Below are 26,438 nucleotides of genomic sequence, written 5' to 3'. Positions count from 1 at the left end.
GAAAGGTACTAAAAGACATCATTAAAATAGTCCATGTGACTGCAGTGGTTCAACCTTAATTTTATGAAGCTTCAAAAATACTTTTTGTGCACAAAAAAACAAAACAAAAATAATGACTTTATTCAACAAAATCCTCTCTTTTGTGTCATTCTCTACCTTTCTGGGCCTTGACAGTGGTGGTTAAATTGCTGTCTCATCAAAAATATCTAAATTTGTGTTCCGAAGATGAACAAAGGTCTTACGGGTTTGGAACTACATGCGGGTGAGTAATTAATGACAGAATTTTCATTTTTGTGTGAACTAACCCTTTAAGGGCAATCTTGTAATGTTAGGGCTGTTCTTCCAAAATTTGTATTCACTTTTAATGCATTAAGGTCCTCTAAATGAAAATATAATATAATATAGTTTGTTCCCATGCTCTGTGCTGAGTGGCCAAAAAGTTTTAATATTTTAACTAATTAATAACATTGTCGTAAAAATACTATATTTTGAATGAAGCCACTTCATCCACTTAGTCATAACTATTTACATTAATTAGGGCTGGGCGATATGACGACATATATTGTTACCACAAAATAAAATGTCTATCGTTAGAGACTTTGCTATATCGTATATATCGCAGTTTGTAAATATAATGCACTATTGACAATTCAGAGTGATTAAATGCATGAATGAGAATATAAAGAGCAGGACATGCTTGATGTTAAAAAGAGTTATAAGCACAATATATCCTGAAAACGAACTCTGTGCAGCAGCAGCACTCATGCTGACTGGCACACTGCCAAAGTGCACGCACAGAAACCTACCTCTCTCCAAAGGCGATCACTAATTAGGGACGTGCTTGATGTTAAAGTGTTAATAAGCATAATAAGTAGGGGTGGGGAATAAACTGGTATACACGATTAAACGGTAGAAATTGTCACGGTTCTCTGTCGCAGTTATGCTCACGTGAGGTTGCAAGCTTATCATTGCTAAGCACTGCAGTTTAAAAATAAGTGGTTTTAAACCGTTAAAGCACAATTGACCCTTCGCAAAGACCTGCCCTCCTTAGTTACTGTTGCTTTGTCCGGGATATAGTTTTTGTCATGCCACACAGAGTGAAAAATACATTGCGGAGCAAAGAGGACACGGACAGCACGTCGACAGACAAGACAGAGCAGGTTACTTACAATATTAAACAAAGTCCCAGCTTTCAAACTGTGTAATTTTTAAGGAATTTGAACAATAAAAAACATTTTGTGGCTCTTTAATGTGTCGTGACAGATTGCTGTAGCGCCTCAGCTCAAGCAGCTTGTGAAACGATCATCTTTTCTTACTAGTTAATTTATAGCATCAAATAAACATGAATGAACATGCCCCTGTGGACTATCATTGAATTAAAAAAAAAAAAAAAAAAAAAAGAGTGAATCTTGAAATATATACATTTGTGTTCCAAAGATGAACAAAGGTCTTATGGGGTTGGAATGACAAGAAAAATTATTTAATTCAGAATTTTAATTTTTAAGGGAACTAACCCTTTAATCCATTAATTAAATGCCTTATTCCACTATACATAGAATATCTTCTGTAGCTGATCATTATTGGACAGTTGTCAAACTGTTGAAAAAAAAAATGCTTTTGGAGTTAGGAGGAGACTCATATTTTACAAGAATTAAAAAAAAAAATGTGTTGGCCATCATTCACTTGTGTGTTATTGTTAAGTACATAAAAGAGAATGATGTGGGCATTGTCAATGACTACAAACAAATTAACTTTTTTTTATTTCATTTATAATTAAGCCATTAAAGGTGCCCTAGAACTTTTTTAAAAAAGATGTAATATCATCCCTAAGGTGTCCCCTGAATGTGTCTGAAGTTTCAGCTCAAAATACCCCATCGATTTTTTTAACTGCCTATTTTGGGGCATAATTAGAAATGAGCCGATTCAGGGTGTGTGGCCATTTAAATCTGGTGCTCCACGCCCCAAGAGCTCGCGCTTGCCTTAAACAACATAAAAAAAGTTCAAACAGCTAATATAACCCTCAAAATGGATCTTTACAAAGTGTTCGTCATGCAGCATGTCTAATCGCGCAAGTACAGTGTTTATTTTGATGTTTACATTGATTCTGAATGAGTGTGAGGCTATATGCTCCGTGGCTAACAGCTAATGCTACAATGTTGGAGAGATTTATAAAGAATGAAGTTGTGTTTATGCATTATACAGACTGCAAGTGTTTAAAAATTAAAATAGCGACGGCTCTTGTCTCCATGAATACAGTAAGAAATGATGGTAACTTTAACCACATTTAACAGTACATTAGCAACATGCTAACGAAACATTTAGAAAGACAATTTTCAAATATCACTAAAAATATCATGATATCATGGATCATGTCAGTTATTATTGCTCCATCTGCCATTTTCCACTATTGTCCTTGCTTGCTTACCTAGTCTGTTGATTCAGCTCTGCACAGATCAGACGTTAATACTGGCTGCCCTTGTCTAATGCCTTTCATAATGTTGGGAACATGGGCTGGCATATGAAAATATTGGGGGCGTACACCCCGACTGTTACGTAACAGTCGGTGTTATGTTGAGAGTCGCCTGTTTTTCAGAGATCTTTTAAACAAATTAGATTTATATAAGAAGGAGGAAACAATGGAGTTTGAGACTCACTGTATGTCATTTCCATGTACTGAACTCTAAATTCAATTTTTGAATCTAGGGCACCTTTAAGAAATCTTTTCTTTATCGTTTATCGATAAGAATTAACAAGAGTGTGTTTGTGTGTGCATTGTGAATAGTGTTAAAAAGTCAAATAGTGACTGTCACTTCCGGGGCTTGATTGGGGCCAACAGCCAGGGTTTTTTGGCCCGCCGAATACCTTAGTCCAAAGCAGGCCAGCTCGGGCTTGAGGGATTGGTTACGAACAAAGGCGGAGTTTATCTTAGTCTGGAGACGGCAGCACCACGGATGATTTCATATAGGTTAACAGCTAACATCAGCACTAAAGACTTAAAAACATTTTAGCTCAAGACTCATTTTCAGACAGCAGCGATATTTGAAATACCTTCTGTTTGTGATCTGATGTGGATTCTGATCACCGTATAAAGCAGAAATATTTATATGCATGCAAAAGACTATGTGCGCTAACCATTACCATAGTAACCGTGGTAAATATGACCACTGGAAGAAATCAGACAAATAACAAAGGCTATCACAATCATGTATTTATTTTATCTGTCAGTAGCTTACGTCATGTCTCTTTATATCAGTCTGTCTATTCAGCTACACATATGTCATAAAATAAAGTAACTCTGGTTTTTCAGGAGCTTTCCTCTGTTTCTCTGACTGAAAATATAACTGTTGGGACTGTCACTGGAGAGTGCTAAAGCTCCTCAGGTCATATTTTGGTTGAAATTTTGTAGAAATGATCATTCTTTCTAAATGTAATGTAAATATACTGTGACTACAAATAAACAGAGACAGACGTGACTGAATTGTCCTCTTTCTTTTTGTGAAATAATGGTGAATACCACTTTATTTCTGTGACTAATGTGCAATCTTGACACAAATTAATTCATTATGATCAATGTATCACTTGTATGATCAATGTATCACATTTGATGCTTGGATTTTTAAATCTTTAAGTAGCCTAATCAACAAAAATGCCAACAGAGGCCATTTTTATTGTGTTCGTTTTGCAATCTCACAAGTTTCCACTTTCCAGTGATTTCTTTCTGATTAGTTTTCTCATTTCTTGGTGTTTGTGTGACGTTGTTCCAGAGCAGTGTGTTGCGGGCGGGTTTTAGTGAAGTGCTGCGAAGCTTCTGGCCCGACGGTTGAAACACTGCATGGTTTTGGGCTCGGTGCTACAGGTATGAGGCTATTAGCCCAGCCCTGGCTCGCCCTGGCCCGACAATGGAAAAGCAGCTATTGAGTGGCAACATCTATGTCAGCTCCCATGAGCAGACACTGACAAAGGACATATAAGAATCTATGGCAGCAGTTCTCTGCTACTAGAGTAAATAAATCATGCAGTTCGTGCCTGAATCATTGACCGCATTTAAAGGGGAATTTGTGCACCACTTCAACCATGAGGAAACACTTACAAAGACCTATCGTCTAATCAACACAAGAACCACAAGGTCCTGCAGAGTTTAGCTGCAACACTGATAAAAATTCACCTGCCCGTAGCTTCCTAGTAACCCTTCAGACCCTGCAATGTAATCAGTCATTCCAGGTTTCTGTCCAATGATGTGACATCAATTTCCCATTTAAAAAATACTTTTATATCTTCCAGATTCAACTTTTCCAGAAACTTTTATGTCAACAGATTCGGATGCAGTGTCTTACCTCTGTGTAGTCAAAGTCTGAGAGTGGAGCTATACTTTTGATGTACTCTGCTCTAGGCTGATTGGACGGGTTGGCGATTGACACAGGGGGTGTTAAGGTGCTCATAGCAGATATTATCGTCTGGAAAATAGAAACATAGATGTAAAAGCAGGATGAACATGGGATAAATTAGATCAAACTAATCAGCTAGACTGATGGAAACCAAACAAAAACATTAAACTGGAAACAATTTTTATTCGCAGAAATAACTTACTACAATGGCGTCCTTAACATTTTTCCGGATATCCAAGATTTTTTGCTTCTTTTCTCTGAGCAGAAGAGGAGGAAAATAGGATGAAACGGTCATTAAAGAATGAATGATATAATCTCAAAATTAGTAGTGTCATAATATAATAATATATTCTCCATAAATTAGGAATGTGACTCAAATATTACTCAAAGGTGGGCCTTATCAAAGGCCAAAATGTGGTTATAAGGTGTCATAAGCCACAACAGAGCACATTCTGCACACAGTGTGACCTCATCATGATAGTGAACATTGAAATAACAGCACATAACTCTTATATAAAATTTAGTTATCTTATTGTTTTATTTGCCTTTGAGATAAGGCCCAAAGATACTGTCTAGATAAACAGCCCAAAAAATGAGATCCAAAAATGCTGCATGCGCCAAAAATGCTGTCTATGTACGCAGTCTAAAAACTGATGCTGAAAAATGTCGCACACACCTATATACCAAATTGCTGTATAGGTGGGCGCTCAAATTTGAGACTCGGAAATGTTGCATGCGTCTATGATGATCAAAAATGAGGCCCAAAAATGCTGCACACGCCTATGATGCCCAAAAATGCTGTCTAGGTAGGCAGCTCACTGGGTTTAGCGACAGCCATAAAAACGCACCGGACGCAGAGGCGTACATCTGAAGCCCGTCAACATTCTAACATCTTCAACATACATGGATGCCGCATCCGTTATAATAAACACAGTAAAGGCCCAGTGTCAGTAAATAACGTTAAATAATCACACACTCACTCTGCGTTAAAGCCGTTGACGTGCAGGATCCGCATCTGCTTGACTATAGTGCTCTTCCCGGATTCCCCAGCGCCTTAAAATCATAGAAAAAAAAAGTCATGAGATAATATATAGCCTAAATATGAGCTCTTCCAGGGCCGTTAAGAAATGATCCATGATGATGATGATGATGATGAAGATATCCATATCTCTGATCAGATGATGCTGACACATATCTGCTTGTTATTAATGTATCAGTTATAGATTCCTATCTTACCTAATAAGAGCAGGCGATGTGTGGCTTTATATGCCTGTCTCTCTTTCTGTAACTGTTTCTCGATCTTTTTATTCGCCTCTCGTTGCGCCTTCTCGTCGATGCGCTGATCTTCTGTCTTGCTGTTGCCCAAACATCCCATGTTCAAAAGCCTCTTACTCCGCAAACACACAATAAATAATAATTATATCTCAAATATCTCCTATAATGGATTATTGAAAATTGATCAGGCTGATAAACAGAGCGAGAAATCCGTGCGCCACGGAAAAAAAGGTTTCGTTATGACCTCTTCACACACCCGAGCGACAGATTCAGTCGGATATCCTCGATATATTCATGATCAATGTATGAAAATCAGACATGAAGCGACGGAAGCTCAGATCATCTGTCTCTGCCTCTCTTTATCTCTCGCTCTCCCTCTCTCTCTCTCGCTCGCTCGCTTTTTTTTGCTGTAATGTGTCTGTGTTTGTGTCTTTAACTCAGCACTGCCTCTCTCTGCACTTACAGGAAGTGACACTCCACACTCAACCTGCTGATCCCAGGTCAGCCTCTTATATCCCAAATATCACTGCATTTAAAGCTTATGCAATCATTCATCATTAAAGGCGTCATTCATAAGTGAGTTTATTACAGAATTGTCCACAACAAACACTTCACAACAAAACAAAATATAAAAAAAACAAACAAAAAAAAACAAAACAATATATAGCCATTCCAGTTTTATTAGGGCCCGAGCACCGATGGTTTGAGGACCCTATTGTAATTGCTCGGTCAATTATTCTTCTTTTCCAAAATGAATCGCATTTTTGAGGGCCTAAACATGCTCGAAAACTCATGGAACTTTGCACATGCGTCAGAAGTGGTTAAAATTTACATCTGATATGGGTTTCAGAATTAGGTGTGGCAAAATGGGCTCAATAGTGCCACCTACAAAATTTCAATTAAGCGCCCTTCACGCTATGAAATTCACATACATGTAACAGCCCAATACCTACAAAAAAAGTCCCTGGGTGCAAAATCTGAAAACCCAACAGGATTTTGAATTTTCTCTGCAAAATTTGTGCAGTTTTTGCCATTTATGCCAGACGTTGTACTTTAACGAATTCCTAGAGCTTTAATCAGATCAACATCATGTTTGGTCAGTGTAATCTAAAGGCCTCTGCAACGATAAATTGAGTAGATTGAGTAGTTTTGTAAGTTGGTGTAACTCGGGTATACAACGATCTGCCCCAAACTTCACATGCTTTATAAGAGTCCTGGCCAGAAGACATCTACATGCCAATTTTCAGTTACAGTCATAGCGCCATCTGCGGGCAACAGAAAATTACATGTATTGCACTGTGATTAACTCCTCATAGAGATTTAACCAGACCCACCTCATATTAAGTCTAATCTTAAGGCCTTAGTGACATTCACGAGTTCACACTTACAAATAATCAGATAGTAAATAGTATGCATAGTATGCGTATTTGGCGTGCTGTCCGAGGAGAGGGCTCGAACCCATGGACTCCACCCCCCCCCACCCCCACCCCCCACCGGGTTAGTATTCTGGAAAGTAACCAGTGCAAGTGTGAGGAGACGGGGTGGTGGAGGGATGCTGTTAAACTGTCGAGGAATATAGGTGAGTCGACCATGTCTTATATATATGCTTTCACTCGTGCTGATTGGGTAGATATGTTGATTACTGATTGCTGACAGCTGGCCGAGATGACGTGATGATTAGTCAGATTGTTTGAACGTTGCTCCTCCCGAATTTTGTTAATAAAACATCATTTAAAGGTGCCATTGAATTGAAAATTGTCTTTCTAAATGTTTCGTTAGCATGTTGATAATGTACTGTTAAATGTGGTTAAAGTTACCATTGTTTATTACAGTATTCACGGAGACAAGAGCTATCGCTATTTTCATTTTTAAACACTTGCAGTCAGTATAATGCATAAACACAACTTCATTCTTTATAAATCTCTCCAACAGTGTAGCATTAGCCGTTAGCCATGGAGCACTATCAAACTCATTCAGAATCAAATATAAACATCCAAATAAATACCATACTTACGCGATTAGACATGCTGCATGACGAACACTTTGTAAAGATCCATTTTGAGGGTTATATTAGCTGTGTGAACTTTGTTTATGCAATGATAGAGTCGGGAGCTCTGGGGGGGCGGAGAGCGTGAGCAATTATAGGGGCAGCAGCCCTGAATCGCCGCACGTTTCTAATTATGCCCCAAAATAGGCAGTTAAAAATATTATTTAAAAATTTTTAAAAAAATCTATGGGGTATTTTGAGCTGAAACTTCACAGACACATTCAGGGGACACCTTAGACTTATATTACATCTTGTAAAAAAACGTTCAATGGCACCTTTAAATTGCTAAGATCTTGAGTTTTTGCTGAAGTGCGTGTTCGTGGCAGCCTGATACTTCATGAAAGATGAAGCTGTTGTAACTCAAGCATACAATGTCCGATCTGTGTGATAAGAGTCCTGGCCTAAAGACATCTACATGCCAAAATTCAGTTAGTCATAGCGCCACCTGCTGACAACAGGAAATGGCATGCTTTACACTGTAATTCCCTCCCAGAAACACATTTCAATATGCCACGAAGTACCAAACACATTAAATCATGCAACACTTGGCTAAGTGCTAATGTATTCGATTAACAACATGAAACAGGAAGTTGTTTTAACTCAGGCATACAATGTCTGATCTGCTCCAAACTTCACATGTTTGATAATAGTCCTGGCCTAAAGACATCTACATGGCAACATTCAGTTACGGTCAAAGCGTCACCTGTTGGCAGCAGGAAGTGGCACTTTGAAATGCCTTTGCCATATGTAACAGAGTTCGTAAATAAGGAGGGAAGAGGACAGGGTCAGCGGTGACTACTGGCTGTTTATTGTAGGCAAACAAAGAATCAAAAACAACGTGCAGATGCGCACAAAAACAAACAAAGTAAGTCCACAGTTCACTCCAGCAACAGACATCCAGGAGTGGGGGAAACAGCCAGCAGTCCTTCTCTCTCTCGCTTCTCGGCTCCTGTTTCTCCTGGCATTAAATACTCTCTCCACGCCAATTACTGAAACAAGAAACAGGTGATTATCATTTGCGTCTAATCCCCTCAGACACCGCGCGTCTCCTCCCTCTCTCTCCCGCTGCAGATTCCGCTAAACCACGCCCCCCTTGCCACATACCCCCACCGCCCCCATTTCTGGAGAGGAAATCGACCACAGCCATCTGAACACCCGGCCTGTGGACCACCTTGAATTTAAAAGGCTGTAAAGCTAGATACCAACGGGTGATCCGCGCATTGGTATCCTTCATACGGTGGAGCCACTGCAGAGGGGCATGGTCCGAACAGAGGGTGAATTCCAGTCCCAGAAGATAATAGCGGAGGGTGAGGACAGCCCACCTGATGGCCAAACACGCCTTCTCCACGGTGCTGTACTTAGTCTCTCTCTTAGAGAGCTTACGACTAATGTACAGCACCGGCCGTTCCTCACCCTCTATCTCCTGGGACAGGACAGCACCCAGCCCCCTGTCCGACGCGTCAGTCTGCAACAAAAAAGGGAGAGAGAAATCAGGAGAGTGAAGCAACGGCCCGCCACACAGAGCAGCCTTTACTTGGGTAAACGCCTGCTGACACAGCTCCATCCACTGGACCGTATCTGGTGCCTCCTTTTTAGTAAGATCAGTCAAGGGGCTGGTGAGGTCCGAATAATTAGGTTAACCTTCTTTAATATCCCGCCAGCCCCAAGAACTGTCTCACCTCCTTTTTGGTCTTAGGGCGCGGACAGGTCGCAACTGCTGCCGTCTTATCAATTTGGGGACGCACCTGTCCATGCCCCAAGTGGAAGCCCAGATACTTTACTTCCACGCGCCCAATTGCACACTTCTTCGGGTTAGCCGTGAGCCCGGCTCCCCTCAGCGACTTCAAGACCGCCCTCAAATGCTGTATATGCCGCTGCCAGTCATTACTAAATATGATGATGTCATCTAGATAGGCAGCCGCATATGCCGCATGGGGCCGTAAAACCCTGTCCATCAGCCGCTGAAAGGTAGCCGGTGCCCCGAACCGCCCGAACGGAAGTGTAACAAATTGGTGTAATCCAAACGGCGTTGTGAAAGCTGTTTTTTCTCGGGATAATGGAGACAAGGGGATCTGCCAATAACCCTTTGTTAAGTCCAGTGTCGAATAAAAACGAGCCGTACCAAGCCGGTCAAGCAATTCGTCAACCTGTGGCATTGGATATGCGTCGAATTTCGACACAGCATTCACCTTGCGATAATCCAGACAGAACCGGACCGAGCCGTCCGTTTTAGGAACCAAAACTATCGGGCTCGCCCAGTTACTGTTGGATTCTTCTATTACCCCCATTTCAAGCATCGCACCTAATTCTTCCTGAACTACTTTTTTCTTGTGTTCAGGCAAGCGATATGGCCGGTTGCGAACCACCACGCCCGGCTCTGTCTCGATATGGTGCTGAATAAGGTTTGTACGGCCAGGTAGGGGAGAAAACACGTCAGCAAACTCTGCCTGTAATTTGGTTAAATCAATGAGCTGGGAGGGCGAGAGATGATCTCCCCCTGGGGCCAGTGCGAGAGATTGTTGTTTTATATTCGCCTCTGGCCCGAGATTATCCTCTCCGCTAATGACCGTCGCCAGCATCACTGATTCTGCCTCATTCCATTTTTTTTCAGGAGATTGAGGTGATAAATTTGACGTGCTCCTCTTCTATCTGAGCGTATTACCTCATAATCGAGCTCTCCAACTTGCCGTGTGACCTCAAACGGCCCTTGCCACTTTGCAAGTAATTTTGAACTTGACGTTGGAGTAATACAAGCACTTTATCTCCCAATGCAAATTTACGCAAATTGGTCCCCCTGTTATACAACCGGCTCTGTTTGTCCTGGGCCTGTAACAAATTCTCCATAGATAGCCGCCCCAAAGTGTGGAGTTTTGTTCTCAGGTCCAGCACATACTGAATTTCGTTTTTAGATTGAGAAGGTCCGTCCTCCCAAGCCTCTCTAATGACGTCTAACACCCCTCTGGGCTGACGACCATAGAGAAGCTTGAAGGGGGAAAACCCCGTGGAGGCTTGCGGGACCACTCGCACAGCGAACAACAGGGGTTCCAACCACTTGTCCCAATTTTTGGCGTCTTCCTGAACGAATTTGCGAATCATTGTTTTAAGCGTGCGATTAAACCGTTCGACCAGCCCGTCCGTTTGTGGGTGAATCGATTTAATGCCCAATAATTCGTAAAGTTCGCGTAAAGTCCGTGACATAAACGCCGTGCCCTGATCAGTGAGGATTTCCTTAGGAATCCCCACTAGGGAGATTAAAGAAAACAGTGCGTCAGCAACACTCTTAGCGGAAATGTTGCGGAGAGCCACTGCTTCTGGATATCGTGTTGCATAATCCACAATGACCAATGCAAAACGATGTCCTCTTGCTGATCGCTCTAATGGCCCGATGAGGTCCATGCCAATTCTCTCGAAGGGGACCTGCATTAATGGGAGGGGGCGCAAAGGCGCTTTTGGAGTGGCCGGTGGATTTACCAACTGACATTCGCGACAAGCCGCGCACCACCTGCACACATTCTCGTGAATGCCCGGCCAAAAAAATCGGGTCATGAGGCGATTTAGTGTAGTTACCTGTCCTAAATGACCCGCCATCGGATTAGAATGAGCCGCTTGAAAAAGCATTTCCCTGCGGCTCCTAGGAACTAACAACTGGGTTGTATCCTCTTTTGTCTGAGCGTCTTGTGTCACTCGATACAACCTATTTTTTATAATTGCAAAATATGGATAGGTAAGCAGTTGTCCAGGATGGAGAGGCTGACCTTCGATGGTACTGACCTGTTCAAACGCACGTTTCAGCGTCTCGTCCTGAGACTGCTCCAGGGGAAAGTCATCGCGCTCCGAGAGAATAAGTCTCTTGATTTCACCTTAACCACGCGGCTATTATCCAATGCCCCGGATTGTATCAGATTTTGATGGATCGAGGTTTGGTTACATCCTGAATCCACCAATGCCTGATAGGTACCCCCCTCGATACTCACAGGTATTTGGTACCACCCAGCTTGACCAGGGGCAGCCTGCGGGACATCCGGGACCCGGACCATTGTTCCCACCTCCATCACAGGACACCTGTCCACGAAATGGCCCGGGTCCCCGCAACGCCAACAGGCCGGCCCAGACCTCCCCGCCGCTCCAGTGGCAGAGGGTGGATTAGACGATTGGCGTGGAGAGAGCGGAGACACAGGAGCCGCGTCCAACCCGGCTGGTGCCAGTCCTGCCCCCCTGGGCGGGACTCTGGGAGCTGCATAGGAAAAATGGCCATTCCCGCCCTGCCCCGCCCCTGGGGCGGGACTCGAGGAGGGCCGGGTGGACGAGACCTGGGTACATTACTGGTGTTTCCAAAACAAACAAAAAGAGACATGTTGTTTTCATTCTACCTTTTATTATTCTTCTGGGCAAACAAGGTTAATTGTAACACTTTTACTCTAGTGCACATATCTCATGGTAGATGTCAATTTCTGTACTGAAAAAAAAAGTGATAATGATAGCAGGGCTTGCTGTCACACTATATAGGTTATTGTTAAGTTTTTACCACTATGTTGGTAAGTTGTCACTATCAGAACCTGCCATTTGGCAACAATTATGAAACATGAAATTCATGAAATAGCAAAAATGGAAAAGGTAACATCCTAAATAAATATACAAATATACTAAAAAAAACATTAGTTTGTCCAAAATAAATTTTAATAAAATAGTAATACATTGTATTAAATTAAAACATATAAATGACGCGACATCTTTCCCCAACATGTTATTTATGAAAATAAGCTATTTTTAAGAAACACTGCTAATTATACATTTCACTCTAGTCTTAATGTATGCCAGGATCGTATTTTGTGTTTATATGTTTATCCAACAGCCAACTAAAATATGATAATGAAGTTTAAATTTCAAGGACATAATTCAACAAAAATATTACAATAGTAGGCTGTTTTGAACTCACTGCCTAAAGCCAACATACAGAACCACAAGAACTTTTGTAATTAGGTTCATTTAGACTTATAAATACACTGGGAGACTTCCTGTATGACACCTGGCATCAGTTTTCTTTTTGAGGTCAAAAGAGAACAGATACCTGTTCCATAAACCAAGTTTAGAAAATAAGTTAGGCTTTTTTATTTTTAGTTAGCCTGACATATGATTTTGATCCATAAAGCAAATTTATCATAGATTAAAGGTGGGGTATCCGTTTTTTCAAATACACTGTTTGGATGTTAGTCCAAAAACAAACGTCTAAACAGCATTAGGGGGTGTATGACGGTCAAGGAGACAGAATGAGCAAGAGGGAGATTTGAAAATAAAAAATAAAAAACGCAAAAAGAGAAATGATGAGACACAATACAAAAGAGCTCAAAAGAATATCACAGGAATGAAGGTTTATGAATGGGCAAGCGCTTTAGGACCTGTGTTAATTTTAGATAAGCTTTCCAGCGCTGGAGAGAGTTAAGCAGGAAGGCATGAAAATAGGCTGCTTTGAACCCACTTTTCATGTGAGTTTGAGTGTAGATTGTCTGGGGCTGCTGTGCTCTTATGTACTGTACGTTCATTTTTTGTGCTTCCTTGTTGTTCGTTCATCAACTGCGCTTTATTTTTCATGAAGCATTTTGTTGCATGTCAGTTGTGACACACAGACATCCACTCTTGTATTGTATTTGTAACACTGGCCAGATAGTGAGAGTTGTACAAGTGAGGTGCTGCACACTGAAGATTGTGAGAGAATGTGGTGTTTAGCGTCATTGATAGTGCATTTGCCTCACATGTCAGCAGTGATTGGGTCGGGGTTCGAGACCGACTTGGAGCAGGGTGGTTAGAATTGGAGTGTGATTTTGGAGGCGGAGCAATGAAGAGAGGGGTGGATTTGTTTGGGTTGATTTCAAATACCAACAGTGTTCAACGACGTAGTTGAAAAATTGGATAGCCCACCTTTAAGCTCAGTCACTCTGACAACTTATTCAGTTAAAATTGACCTACAAAATGTTTAATTATATTGTATAATATCAAGTGTTTATAAGCCTATAGGTTTTCTTTTCTTACCGACTCTTTGAATGTATTGTGCCAAGATTGAATGAGATTGTTTTAAATATATGAAGACATTTCTCTCTGGTTTTGTTTATGGCAGCTGTAGTACCTTTTATGGTTATTAGTAGAACATTAGAAAATTACAATCTACAAAAATGCTTTTTTAAGGAGAAGTTAAAATCACTAAATGAAAAATGAAAACAATGATAACAAAAGCACAGATGAAATTTTAACTGGTAAGAGGAGCACACATTAACTCATCTGAGCTTTGTAATTAGGCTTATATTAGCCTACATTTGATTTACCCCATTACAATATAGTTCCTTTAGAGATACTGCTATCATAAAATACATATACTTGTAGTTTTAAAATTCTACATAAGCCACATTTAATGTCCAACAACACATATTTTAGCAAAATGTATATTTTAGTCAGAATTATTGATCTCCATTTGTTGAGCATGTGCACAGCAGCGCTGGTTCACTGTGAAGTTCAGTGGAGATTCGCTTGCATAAGCCTTGCATACTCATGACAGCAAAATGGAAATTTTCCATGACTTTCCAACATTTACAGATGGACGATGAAACCTGTGAAATTTAAGTTATGCACTGAGGAAAACACCACGTCTCACACATTAAACAGCACAAAATATATATGCTGTTTGCTTTGGTGGATTGATTTGATCCATGATCGACCTTTAGGGCTGCTTAAGAATAGTGTGCACATCAGATGATCTTGACTCACTGAACCTGGGTCAAAATAGTGGGAATGTCTGAACTTAAATTGTCCATTATGGAACTGCTTTAACCCAGACTGATTTTTTAGGTTAATTTAAGTCAGATTTCAGACTGTAATCCACAATTTTCATAGCACATTTTATGGAACAGGCCTCAGAAGATAGTCTGTGTTGATAACAAGCTAAAGTTTCAGTGCTCCAAAACTAATGTCAGTTATGTCTTGGGGGATAATGGCACATTGCAAATAAGATGGATGCCATGCAAACTACGTTTTTACTTTGCATAACATTGTCTACAGCACAACACTGTGTATAACTAAAAATAAAGACAGCTGCATATGGTGAAACGGTGATGTAACAATAAAAAGGAGGCTAGTAATAAAATTGAAATTAAATAAATAAACTTTTTAATGACAACATTATCCACCTCCAGTCCCTACTACAGCATTTGTCCAATGTAAAGAGTGCTGAAACGCATGGACATAATGAAATATTTATGTGGCAAAGTATCTTCTTAATCATCCAAACTAATGCAAGTTTACTGTTTGTTAATGCCTTCAAATGCCAGCACATACATTATGATATATGTTCTGAATGTTTGGAGGATGATTCTTATCGCACCAGGATACACAGAAGTGAACACTAGCTAGAACAATGGGAAGATTTTTAAATGTAAAATATATGAAAATTAGATGCAAAATTCATCTTAAAGAGTTCCAAGGCCACGAATAGTGTCCAATTAATGCAAATGATGGGTACTGACACTACTGTATATGATTTGAGACTAATATGCAGAATGGAATCTCTGGCTTTACAGATAAAGAGCCTGAGTCTCCCTCTGGTGGACATTAGATATGGCAGAATTTGCAATTATTGGATCTCTTTCTTTATTATGGTACATTATTCTCAGCCGTTTTGGTGTTTTTACTATATCTGGGGAGTGTTTATGGGTGGTTTGTTTAGAAACATTTAATTATATAAATTATTCCTCACACTTTTGTGGGTGGTCATGAACTCTAGGAGGCGGTATATGGGCTTTAATTTTTTGGTTAAAATCCTTCCGTTATTATAAATAAATAATAACTGTCCATAAATAAATATAAAGAGATTCACAAATATACGTTAGGAGTTTCACAAAAATGAATTAATTTCACAAATTTGTTTTATGCCATAAACACAACTCTGCATTGATTTGCGAATCGCTTCCTGTGCATTCACTTTGAATCGTGAAAGTGAAAGTGCCCTTTTAGGTCGGAACATGATTTCTATGGAAATCATGTCAATCCAATCATGTTACAGTTAAGTAAATATGTTTAGTGAAACAGAATCCTTGTCACAATATATAATCAAAGTTATTGAATTTAGTCTGCCATTAATGTATACACTCCATGTAAAAAATTATATGATCAATAAGTCATGACATTTTTTTTTACATTACTTTAACTTTAAATCAAAATTCAGCAAATTCTACATGTTTTTTTTTTTTATAAGATATACAAGATTAATATTATTTCAGTCAGTTTATTGTACTTTGTTGATTGTACTTAAAGTTTAAGGCAACAACTCAACTCAGCAATTTTATTTGTTTGTTTATTTATTTATTGACTTTTTTATTTATTTATATTTATTTTTATTTTTTTACAGTGCTGCCTGTATTAGGAAGACAGAATACATGCCCTGCGTTCCAATGTCCATACTATCCATCCTAAATAGTATGTGAGATTAAAATAAGTGTGTCCCAAAGCATAGTATGTTGAAAAGAGTATGCCAAAAGTCCCCGGATGGTCTACTATTTCCGGTAGATTTTCGAAGTGTGGATCCGTGCACACTATAAAGGCTAATATTGCCCACAACCCATTGCGCATTGGACGAGGATTCAGTTCAGAACTACAAACACGAGTAAAAAGTGTTAAAAAACTACAAAACATGGCGGATACGCGCGATCGACGCTGAGAGATTTGAGTGACTAATAATCATTTTAACCTGATAGAAAATATATATTTAATGTTACCCGTGTTATTTTTCATCTGCAAATACCAATGTGGACTTTTATAAAGATCCGAATGGCCATTAACTTTTAAATGCATCATTATGCATAAATATGAGGACAGTTCTCCACATGAAAGACTCGCGGCTGCAGATCAACGTGCTGCATTTCTCTCCGATACGGTAGGAAATTAACTAAATGAAATGTGGAGGATGTAAGATGATTGACAGGGCAGTTTACGGTGACTGGATGCGACAGAGAGAAAAGACGCGATTGTATGACGTGTTAGTATGTCCCAAAGCTTGTCTACTCTTTTGCTCAAAAGTAAGTACTTTTTGTTCACAGAAAGAGTACATACTTTTAGGGCGTAGTATAAGTAGGCGAATTGGAACGCAGCATCGGTCTAGTTCAGGGGTTCCCAAACACATTCCTGGAGCTTACCCTAACACTGCATGTTTTCCATGTCTCCTTAATCAAACACACCTGATTCAGATCATCAGCTCATTAGTCAAGACTCCAAAAGCTGAAATGAGTGTGTCAGACAAAAGACACATGCAAAATGTGCAGTGTTGGGGAGGCTCCAGGAATGTGTTTGGGAACCCCTGATCTAGTTGGTTGCATCCTCATACATTTGACTTATATCAGTGGTGTCCAATCCTGCTCTTGGAGGGCCACTGTCCTGCAGAGTTTAGCTCCAAACACACCTGAACCAGCAAATCAAAGTCTTACTATGCATACCAGACACATCCAAGTTGGTGTGTTGAGGCAAGTTGGAATTAAATTCTTCAGGACAGTGGCCCTACAGGACACCCATGACTTAAATGGGGAAAAGTTCACATCTCAATTGAAAGCCAAGTGGAGCTCACTGCAAATCCAAATAGGTGGATCTTGACCTAGTCCAGCTCCATCTCTGTGTATCCAAGGTGTGGAGCTTAAAGTCCCCCTGTGGTGAAAATCAAAATCATGCCTATTTGGTGTTTTTAACATGCTTTAAGACAAACCATGTGCAAATTCATAAGTCAACATGATTGCTGAGTATTTTCTCAAACCTGTGGTTTTGAAATCACTGGTGTTACCAAGTTATGTTTAGGGATAGGGTTATGGGTAGGGTTTGAGTGTGCATAGAGTGTGGCCATTATGCCCAGAGAGGGGGAGCTGGACGTCCAGCTCGACCCACTGGCTCTGCAGTGAGCAGCCTCTTTCTAGCTCCACCAATGAAGCCCCCTCACACTACCTGTGACAAAGTGACATGATCCCATTAATTTCAATAGAGAGCTGGCGATTTCCAGAAACATAAGCAACATTATATTTTGGCGACAGAATGTAGGCATTCAGCGACGTGAAAAAGTTGAGTATAGGTAAAAGTATAGGTTTAACTTTATGCAAAATTAAGTGTGATGAGTGACTTTTGGGAGCAAAAACCAATAGGAGTGAACTTAGTGGAGCACAGTGATCCATCACTACATCCTGTTGTGGGATTGAAGCAAGCAAGATGATTCCAAATCATCAGTTCTCATTCTGCTCGATCTATCTGCTGCCTTTGACACAGTGAATCATCAGATCCTTCTGTCCACCCTTTCATCACTGGACATCCCAGGAACTCCACTTCACTGGTTTGAATCCTATCTCACAGGTAGGTCTTTCAGGGTTGCCTGGAGAGGGGAGGTATTCAAAGCTCATCAAGTGACCATGGGGTTCCTCAGGGTTCAGTTCTTGGACCCCTCCTCTTCTACATTTGGTTCCATCATACAGGCACATGGTTTCTCCTACCATTGCTATGCTGATGACACACAACTCTTCCTTTCATTCCATCCAGATGATCCCACAGTAGATTCACAAATCTCAAGCTGTCTGGCGGACATCTCGGCATGGATGAAAGAACACCATCTGCAGCTCAACCTGGCAGAGACTGAGCTTCTCATCTTCCCTGCCAGTCCGACTCTAAAGCATGATTTCACATCCAGCTACAGTGGCATGCGGAAGTTTGGGAACCCCTTGCAGAATCTGTGAAAATGTGAATAATTTTAATCTGACGAATCTGCAGAGGATTTTTCTAAAGAACAGAGCTCAGTTTAACTGCTCAGGACAAACAAGGGACTCATGAACAACCATCACAAAACAAAAAAGCAGTCGTAGATCATCCAGGTAACCACACACAGTATTAAGAACCAATGGTTCCCAAACTTTTGAATGGGGTCATTTTAATAAACTCAGCTATTTATTTTTGTCTTGTGGATTATATATAAACATATTTTTGTAAAATATCTTACTCAGGGCAGTACTAAATAAAAAAATAGCATGCATTTTGTATGATCTTTCTTATTTTGATAAAATTATTCACATTTTCACAGATTCTGCAAGGGGTTCCCAAACGTTGGATTGCCACTGTAGGTACATTTTCAATTACCCCATCAAATCCAGCCAGAAATCTTGGAGTAATCCTTGATGACCAACTGACCTTCAAAGACCACACTGCGAAGACAGCTCGGTCATGCAGATTTGCACTATACAACATCAGGAAAATCAGGCCCTTTCTAACAAAACATGCAACACAACTTCTTGTCCAGGCCCTGGTCATTTCTAGGCTTGATTACTGCAATGCTCTTCTGGCTGGATTGCCATCATGCACAATCAAGCCTCTACAATTGATTCAGAATGCTGCAGCACGTCTTGTCTTTAACGAGCTCAAAAGAACCCACATCACACCTCTCTTCATCTCTCTGCACCGGCTACCACTTGCTGCTCGCATCAAGTTCAAAGTGTTGACGCTTGCTTACAGATCTACCACAGGCTCTGCACCCTCCCTACCAGAAGCCTATGCTCACTAAAGGAGCGAAGGCTCGTGGTACCATCACAGAGAGGCACAAAGTCACTCTCCAGAACATTCTCATTTACTGTTCCATGCTGGTGGAACGATCTTCCTGCCTTCATCCGGAATGCAGAATGCAGAAATGCAGAATCCCTGGCAATATTCAAAAGACAGCTGAAAACTCATCTCTTTCGTGAGCACTTAACCTCATCTTAATATGTATATATATATATATATATATATATATATATATATATATATATATATATATATATATATATATACAGTACAGTCCAAAAGTTTGGAACCACTAAGATTTTTTATGTTTTTAAAAGAAGTTTCGTCTGCTCACCAAGGCTACATTTATTTAATTAAAAATACAGTAAAAACAGTAATATTGTGAAATATTATTACAATTTAAAATAACTGTTTTCTATTTGAATATATTTCACAAAGTAATTTATTCCTGTGATGGCAAAGCTGAATTTTCAGCATCATTACTCCAGTCTTCAGTGTCACATGATCATTCTAATATGCTGATCTGCTACTCAAGAAACATTTAATGTGTACAATTGTACAAAATATTTGTGTACAATATTTTTTTTCAGGATTATCTGATGAATAGAAAGTTCAAAAGAACAGTGTTAATCTGAAATCTAATCTTTTGTAACATTATAAATGTCTTTACTGCCACTTTTGATTGATTTAATGCATCCTTGCTGAATAAAAGTATTCATTTCTTTAATTTCTTTTAAAAAAAATAAAAATAAAAATTCTTACTGACCCCAAACTTTTGAACGGTAGTGTATAATGCTACAGAAGCTTTGTATTTCAGATAAATGCTGTTCTTTTGAACTTTCTATTCCTCAAGGAATACTGAAAAAAGTACACAACTGTTTTCAACATTGAAAATAATCATAAATGTTTATTGAGCAGAGCTTTCTGAAGGATCATGTGACACTGAAGACTGGAGTAACGATGCAGAAAATTCAGCTTTGCATCACAGGAATAAATTACTTTGTCTAATATATTTAAATAGTACACAGTTATTTTAAAATGTAATAATATTTCACAATATTACTGTTTTTTACTGTATTTTTAATCAAATAAATGTAGCCTTGGTGAGCAGACGAAACTTCTTTTAAAAACATTAAAAATCTTAGTGGTTCCAAATTTTTGGACTGTACTGTATATATATATATATATATATATATATATACATATATATATATATATATATATATATATATATATATATATATATATATATATATATATATATATATAAAACTTCCTTCCTTCTTTCCTTCCTTCCTTCAGTTCCTTTAATCCATCTCTATTGTAGCTTATGATACTCTGAGAAATGTTCATGCTCTTCATGATGACTTGCTTCTTGTATTCCTCACTTGTTAGTCACTTTGGATAAAAGCATCTGCCAAATGAATAAATGTAAATGTGCAAGGTGGGCCGAGAGCCATGGGAACAGAGAGAATCGGGTGGCACGGGTTAATGAGTGTTAATAGAACATGGTCATGCATTTGCAAGACCACAAATTGTTGGTAAGTGCACAAAGTGCACAAGTGTAAGAAAATTATTTTTTTACTGTTTATTTATTTATTAAATCTTATCGCTGATACACTTTATAAAAAAAAAAACAAAAAACATTGTGATCCACATTGTGCATAACACGCTTTACCCATAGTAAAATTATGGTCCTTTCATCGAATACTGATTTAATATTTGAATAATGTTGTGCATATCTTGCATTTATATCAATTAATTAAGTGAGCACATAAAAATGCTGATAATAATGTATTAGAAAGTGAGCTTTTCTCTAAAAAGAAATTGTGTACCAGTACCATGTTAATTAATTGACTAAGTAATTAATGTGTACATTAATGTACAGTTCTGGTTCCAAAACATGAGAGAATGCAAACACAGTAATTGGCAGAATTGTTTTAAATAACTTTGAGACTTTGCTCTTTACTGACCACTTCTCTAAAAATAGAAACTCAGAGATTACAAGCACCTCCCCGTCGAACACAATATTGAATCGGATTATGACAGTATAAAAACGTCTCGGTTACGTATGTAACCCTCGTTCCCTGAAGGAGGGAACGGAGACGTACGTCAGTAGTGACCGACGAATTGGGATATCGCTTAGAGAGCCCTATCAGCTTCGTGTGAACTAAAACAAGCCAATGGAATTGGCGTACGATATTTGCATAATGCGCACCGCCTCCGACAGGTGTATATAAATAGGAAGCAGATGCAATCGCACTCTGTTTTTCGCTGCGGAGACAACTGGTGTCCGCACAACAGCGAGGGTACAGAAACTGTGGCGACGGGACGTACGTCTCCGTTCCCTCCTTCAGGGAACGAGGGTTACATACGTAACCGAGACGTTCCCTTTCAGTTGGTCACGTTCGACGTACGTCAGTAGTGACCGACGAATTGGGATCCCAAGTAAAGCGCCACAGTTATGAAACCCCTTCCAGTGCTCAACGCGAGCTCTAACCGCCCATAGCACCGGAGGAGAAGGGGGCAAGCTCACGCCAAGGAGTTTACCGCTGTTTCACCTCATACCCACTAAGTAAACTAGACTACACTGGGGAAGCGAACCCGAAGGGGATGCTGCGGAGGCCACTACCTACCCAATGGGGGAGGAGTTTACGTGGAGAATACACATATGGACTGGCCCGGGGGGCAGTACGCATATGGAGTCCCTGGGATGGCTCCACCTGGGTAGGGGGAGACTCATCTGACAGGTGACAGCAGAGCTGGCTCTGCTAAGGGAAAGACACGGGCTCGCCGTAGGGAGTTTAGACCCGTGGACAATTACACATATGGGACCGCTCACATAGCGGAGTCACGACATATGGAACCCAGCCAACAGACAACGCCAGAGACGGATGTAGGCCTGGCATCAGACACTCCGCAATGTCCGAGCCGAAGGGGGAGGCGGAGGAACTCGACAGGGTTCGTGGTGGAGTGGGCTCTCAACCCAAGCGGGCAAGGCACGCCTTGGGAGTTGTACGCCAAGGCGATGGCATCCACTATCCAGTGGGCCATCCTCAGCTTGGAGACAGCCTTTCCCTTCTGCTGGCCTCCATAACAGACGAAGAGCTGATCTGAGGTCCTGAAGCTTCGCGTTCTGTCCACGTACACACGCAGAGCGCGGACGGGACAGAGCAAAGCTAGGGCTGGGTCTGCCTCCTCTGAAGGCAGCGCTTGCAGGTTCACTACCTGATCTCTGAAGGGAGTGGTAGGAACCTTGGGCACATATCCAGGCCGGGGTCTCAGGATGACGTGAGAACCACCGGGGCCGAATTCTAGGCACGCTTCGTCGACCGAAAATGCATGCAGATCCCCTACCCTGTTAAGGGAAGCCAATGCAACCAGAAGAACCGTTTTAAGAGACATTAGTTTAAGGTCGACTGATTGCAAAGGCTCAAAGGGATGACCCCGGAGAGCTGTGAGAACCAGGGTCAGATCCCAAGAGGGTACGGAGGAAGGGCGAGGAGAATTCAGTCTCCTTGCCCCCCTCAGGAACCTGACGATCAGATTGTGTTTCCCCAGGGACTTACCCTCAACTGCGTGGTGATGTGCAGCGATAGCGGCAACATACACCTTCAGGGTGGAGGGAGACAGCCTTCGCTCCAACCCTTCTTGCAGGAAGGAAAGCACGGATCTGACCGAGCATAATCGGGGGTCCTCTCGGCGAGAGGCGCACCATTCAACGAATAGGTTCCACTTCAGCGCATAGAGGCTCCGAGTAGTGGGAGCTCTAGCGGAAGTGATGGTGTCTACGACCACTTGCGGGAGATCACTCAGAACCAGTACGGCGCCACTAACAAGACCTGCTCCCCGTCCTCCCTGACCTTGCACAAGTGTTGTGCGAGAAGGCTCACTGGGGGAAACGCATATTTGCGCGGACCCTGGGGCCAGCTCGCCGAAATGCTGCCAAATCAGCTGAACCGCCTGGGGGTGGAGCCGCCACTCGCCCGCAAGTGGAGGCTGCCGTGACAGCTCGTCGGCTGCACGGTTGAGCACACCTGGGACATGAGTGGCCCGAAGGGGCCTCAGATGCTTCTGACTCCACAACAAGAGATGGCGGGCGAGTTGCGACATGCGACGGGAGCGTAGACCACCTTGATGGTTGATGTACGCAACGGCCGCAGTGCTGCCCGAGCGGACCAGTACGTGCTTGTCTGACAGCAGCTCCTTGAAGTGGCCCAGTGCAAGACATACTGCTAGCAACTCCAGGCAATTGATATGCCAATGCAGCTGAGGCCCCGTCCAAAGACCCGACACTGCATGCCCGTTGTACGTGGCCCCCCAACCCGTGGCAGAGGCATCTGTGGAGACCACAGCATGCCTGGACACTTGTTCGAGGGGTACTCCGGCCCGCAGGAATGAAGGATCCGATCACCAGATGAGGGTGCGACGGCAGCTCGGTGTCACAGGGACACGGAGCGTGCTGTGCTGCCACGCCCATCTCGGGACCCGGCCGCGGAGCCAGTGTTGAAGCGGCCTCATATGGAGCAATCCGAGCGGCGTGACCGCGGCTGCAGATGCCATATGCCCCAGGACCCTCTGAAAAATGTTCAGTGGGGCTGCTGTCCTGCGCTTGAGCGAGCTCAGGCAGTTCAAAACCGACTGGGCGCGCACCTCGGTGAGACGCGTAGTCCGTGCGACCGAGTCTAGCTCGAGACCGAGATAAGAGATCCTCTGCCCGGGGGCGAGTTTGCTCTTGTCCCAGTTGACCCGAAGACCCAACCGGCTGAGGTGAGCTAAAGCCATGTCCCTGTGTTCGCACAACTGCTCTCGCGAGCTGGCCAGGATCAACCAGTCGTCGAGATAGTTGAGAATACGAACGCCTTGTTCCTTGAGGGGAACAATGGCCGCCTCCGCAACCTTCGTAAAGACGTGGGGTGACAGGGCCAGCCCGAAGGGTAGGACTTTGTACTGATATGCCCGATCCTCGAACGCAAACCGTAGGAAGGGTCTGTGTCGAGGCAGAATCGAGACATGAAAGTACGCGTCCTTCAGGTCGATCGCTGCAAACCAATCCTGGGGACGGACGCATTCGAAAATGCGCTTCTGCGTGAGCATCTTGAACGGCATCCTGTGAAGATACCGGTGCAAAACGCGCAGATCCAGGATTGGCCGTAGCCCACCGCCCTTCTTTGGTACAATGAAGTAGGGGCTGTAAAACCCCGACTTCATATCGGCTGGAGGGACCGGCTCGATTGCATCCTTCGCCAGTAGGACAGCAATCTCCGCCCGGAGAGCCAGCGGCGGTGGACGGACAGACAACACAAATTCCCCCCGGCCCTCCTCCGGGGGTGGGAGAGCAGATGGAATACTCTCCCGAAGAGCAGGAACCTTCCCCTCCAGGTCGCACGTCTCAGGGCCGAGTTTTCCTCGACCGCTTGCCACCTGGCTTGGCAGAGACGGGCTAGGCACCACGTCCGCGACCGGCACCCTGCTGTTTGGCTGGTGTTGGCTGCTGCTTTGCCGACTTAGCAGAGGCGGAGGACGACGCAGGCGGGTGCCCTCGGCGACGAGCAGGCTGAGGCTGAGCCACGGACGGCTGGGTGGAGGCAGCAGCGGACCGCCGTGGCATGACATATTTGATAGCCTCAGCCTGCTTCTGTGCAGCAGAGAACTGTTGGGCAAAGCTCTCCACTGCGTCGCCGAAAAGGCCGACCGGAGACACGGGGGAGTCCAGGAACCGATGTTTGTCTGTTTCCCTCATGTCTGCCAAGGTCAGCCAGAGGTGGCGTTGCTGGACTACCAAAGTAGACATCGCGTGACCAACAGAACGCGCTGTCACCTTCGTTGCCCGGAGGGCAAGGTCAGTGGCAGCGCGCAGCTCCCCGAGCAGCTGTTGGTCAGGACCTTCCTGGGGCATTTCCGACAGCGCCTTTGCCTGGTAGACCTGCAAAAGGGCCATCGCATGCAGGGCCTTCTCAGTCAGACCGGCTGAGAACTTACAGGTCCAGGACGGGAGGCGCGGCTCACCAAGCCAGCCAGTGGCCGTTGGACACAGCTGCATCGCAACAGGCCGCTCGACTGGCGGGATCCTCGCGTATCCCCTGGCTTCCCCGCTGTCCAGGGAGGTGAAGGCGGACGAGGGACCAGGCCTTGCAAGAACACTATACGGTGTTTGCCAAGACCTGGTCACCTCATCGTGCACTTCCGGGAAGAAGGGCATTGGGGCGGGACGCTGGGTTTGACCAGCGCGACCCCCCCCCCCAAGTACCAATCATCCAGCCGAGATGGGCCGGGACAGGGTGGAGGGTTCCACTCAAGCCCGACACACAAGGCGGCCCGGGAAAGCACAGCCGTCAACTTGGGATCCGATTCGGGAAACGCTACCATCCCGGATCTTCCTCCCCCGAGGACTCTGGCTCACCTTCCGATGCAGAGATCGACATCTGCTCCGCTGCAGGCGCACCAAAGGTAACGGCTGGACAGTCTGTAGAGTTCCCAGCGGAAACCAACGGCGGCACGATGGGTTGCGGTGCTGATGAGGCAGCAGGGGCCCGCGGAGCGTTTCTGCTCGGCGGGGAAGCCCTAACCGTAATCCTCAGGTCACCCTTCCTATACACCGCCGAACCGTCATTCCGACCGGGGCCGGAAAAAACAGTCGAACGGGGCATAGGGGAGGGGACCCCCGCTTCCTGAGGAAGGAGAGTCTAGACCTCAGCACCGCGATAGTCATGTTCCCGCAATGGGGGAAGTGACGAAGTGGCCCAGTGCAAGACATACTGCTAGCAACTCCAGGCAATTGATATGCCAATGCAGCTGAGGCCCCGTCCAAAGACCCGACACTGCATGCCCGTTGTACGTGGCCCCCCATCCCGTGGCAGAGGCATCTGTGGAGACCACAGCATGCCTGGACACTTGTTCGAGGGGTACTCCGGCCCGCAGGAATGAAGGATCCGACCACCAGATGAGGGTGCGACGGCAGCTCGGTGTCACGGGGACACGGAGCGTGCCGCGCTAACCGTAATCCTCAGGTCACCCTTCCTATACACCGCCGAACCGTCATTCCGACCGGGGCCGGAAAAAACAGTCGAACGGGGCATAGGGGAGGGGACCCCCGCTTCCTGAGGAAGGAGAGTCTAGACCTCAGCACCGCGATAGTCATGTTCCCGCAATGGGAACATGAACCATCC

General features: G+C 43.2%; 1 protein-coding gene across 4 annotated transcripts in view; it reads right to left on the bottom strand.

Moving 5' to 3' along the window:
- gnal (guanine nucleotide binding protein (G protein), alpha activating activity polypeptide, olfactory type) overlaps window positions 1-26,438 on the bottom strand; it is a 213,864-nt gene that overhangs the window by 179,988 nt on the left and 7,438 nt on the right. For 2 of the 4 annotated variants that reach the window (XM_067377815.1, XM_067377816.1), the window contains exons 1-4: window positions 5,622-6,040; window positions 5,366-5,438; window positions 4,588-4,642; window positions 4,335-4,454 (exon numbers count right to left, since the gene is read on the bottom strand). In XM_067377815.1, coding sequence (XP_067233916.1) covers window positions 4,335-4,454; window positions 4,588-4,642; window positions 5,366-5,438; window positions 5,622-5,760 — 387 coding nt within the window. In that variant the 5' untranslated portion in view covers window positions 5,761-6,040. Of the gene's footprint in view, window positions 1-4,334; window positions 4,455-4,587; window positions 4,643-5,365; window positions 5,439-5,621; window positions 6,041-26,438 lie in introns of those variants that run through there. The other 2 variants (XM_067377813.1, XM_067377814.1) reach the window with 1 other exon arrangement.

The sequence above is a fragment of the Chanodichthys erythropterus genome, chromosome 23 (assembly GCF_024489055.1).
Source record: "Chanodichthys erythropterus isolate Z2021 chromosome 23, ASM2448905v1, whole genome shotgun sequence".
Taxonomy (NCBI): Eukaryota; Metazoa; Chordata; class Actinopteri; order Cypriniformes; family Xenocyprididae; genus Chanodichthys; species Chanodichthys erythropterus.
This window is presented reverse-complemented; position numbering and strand designations above follow the sequence as displayed.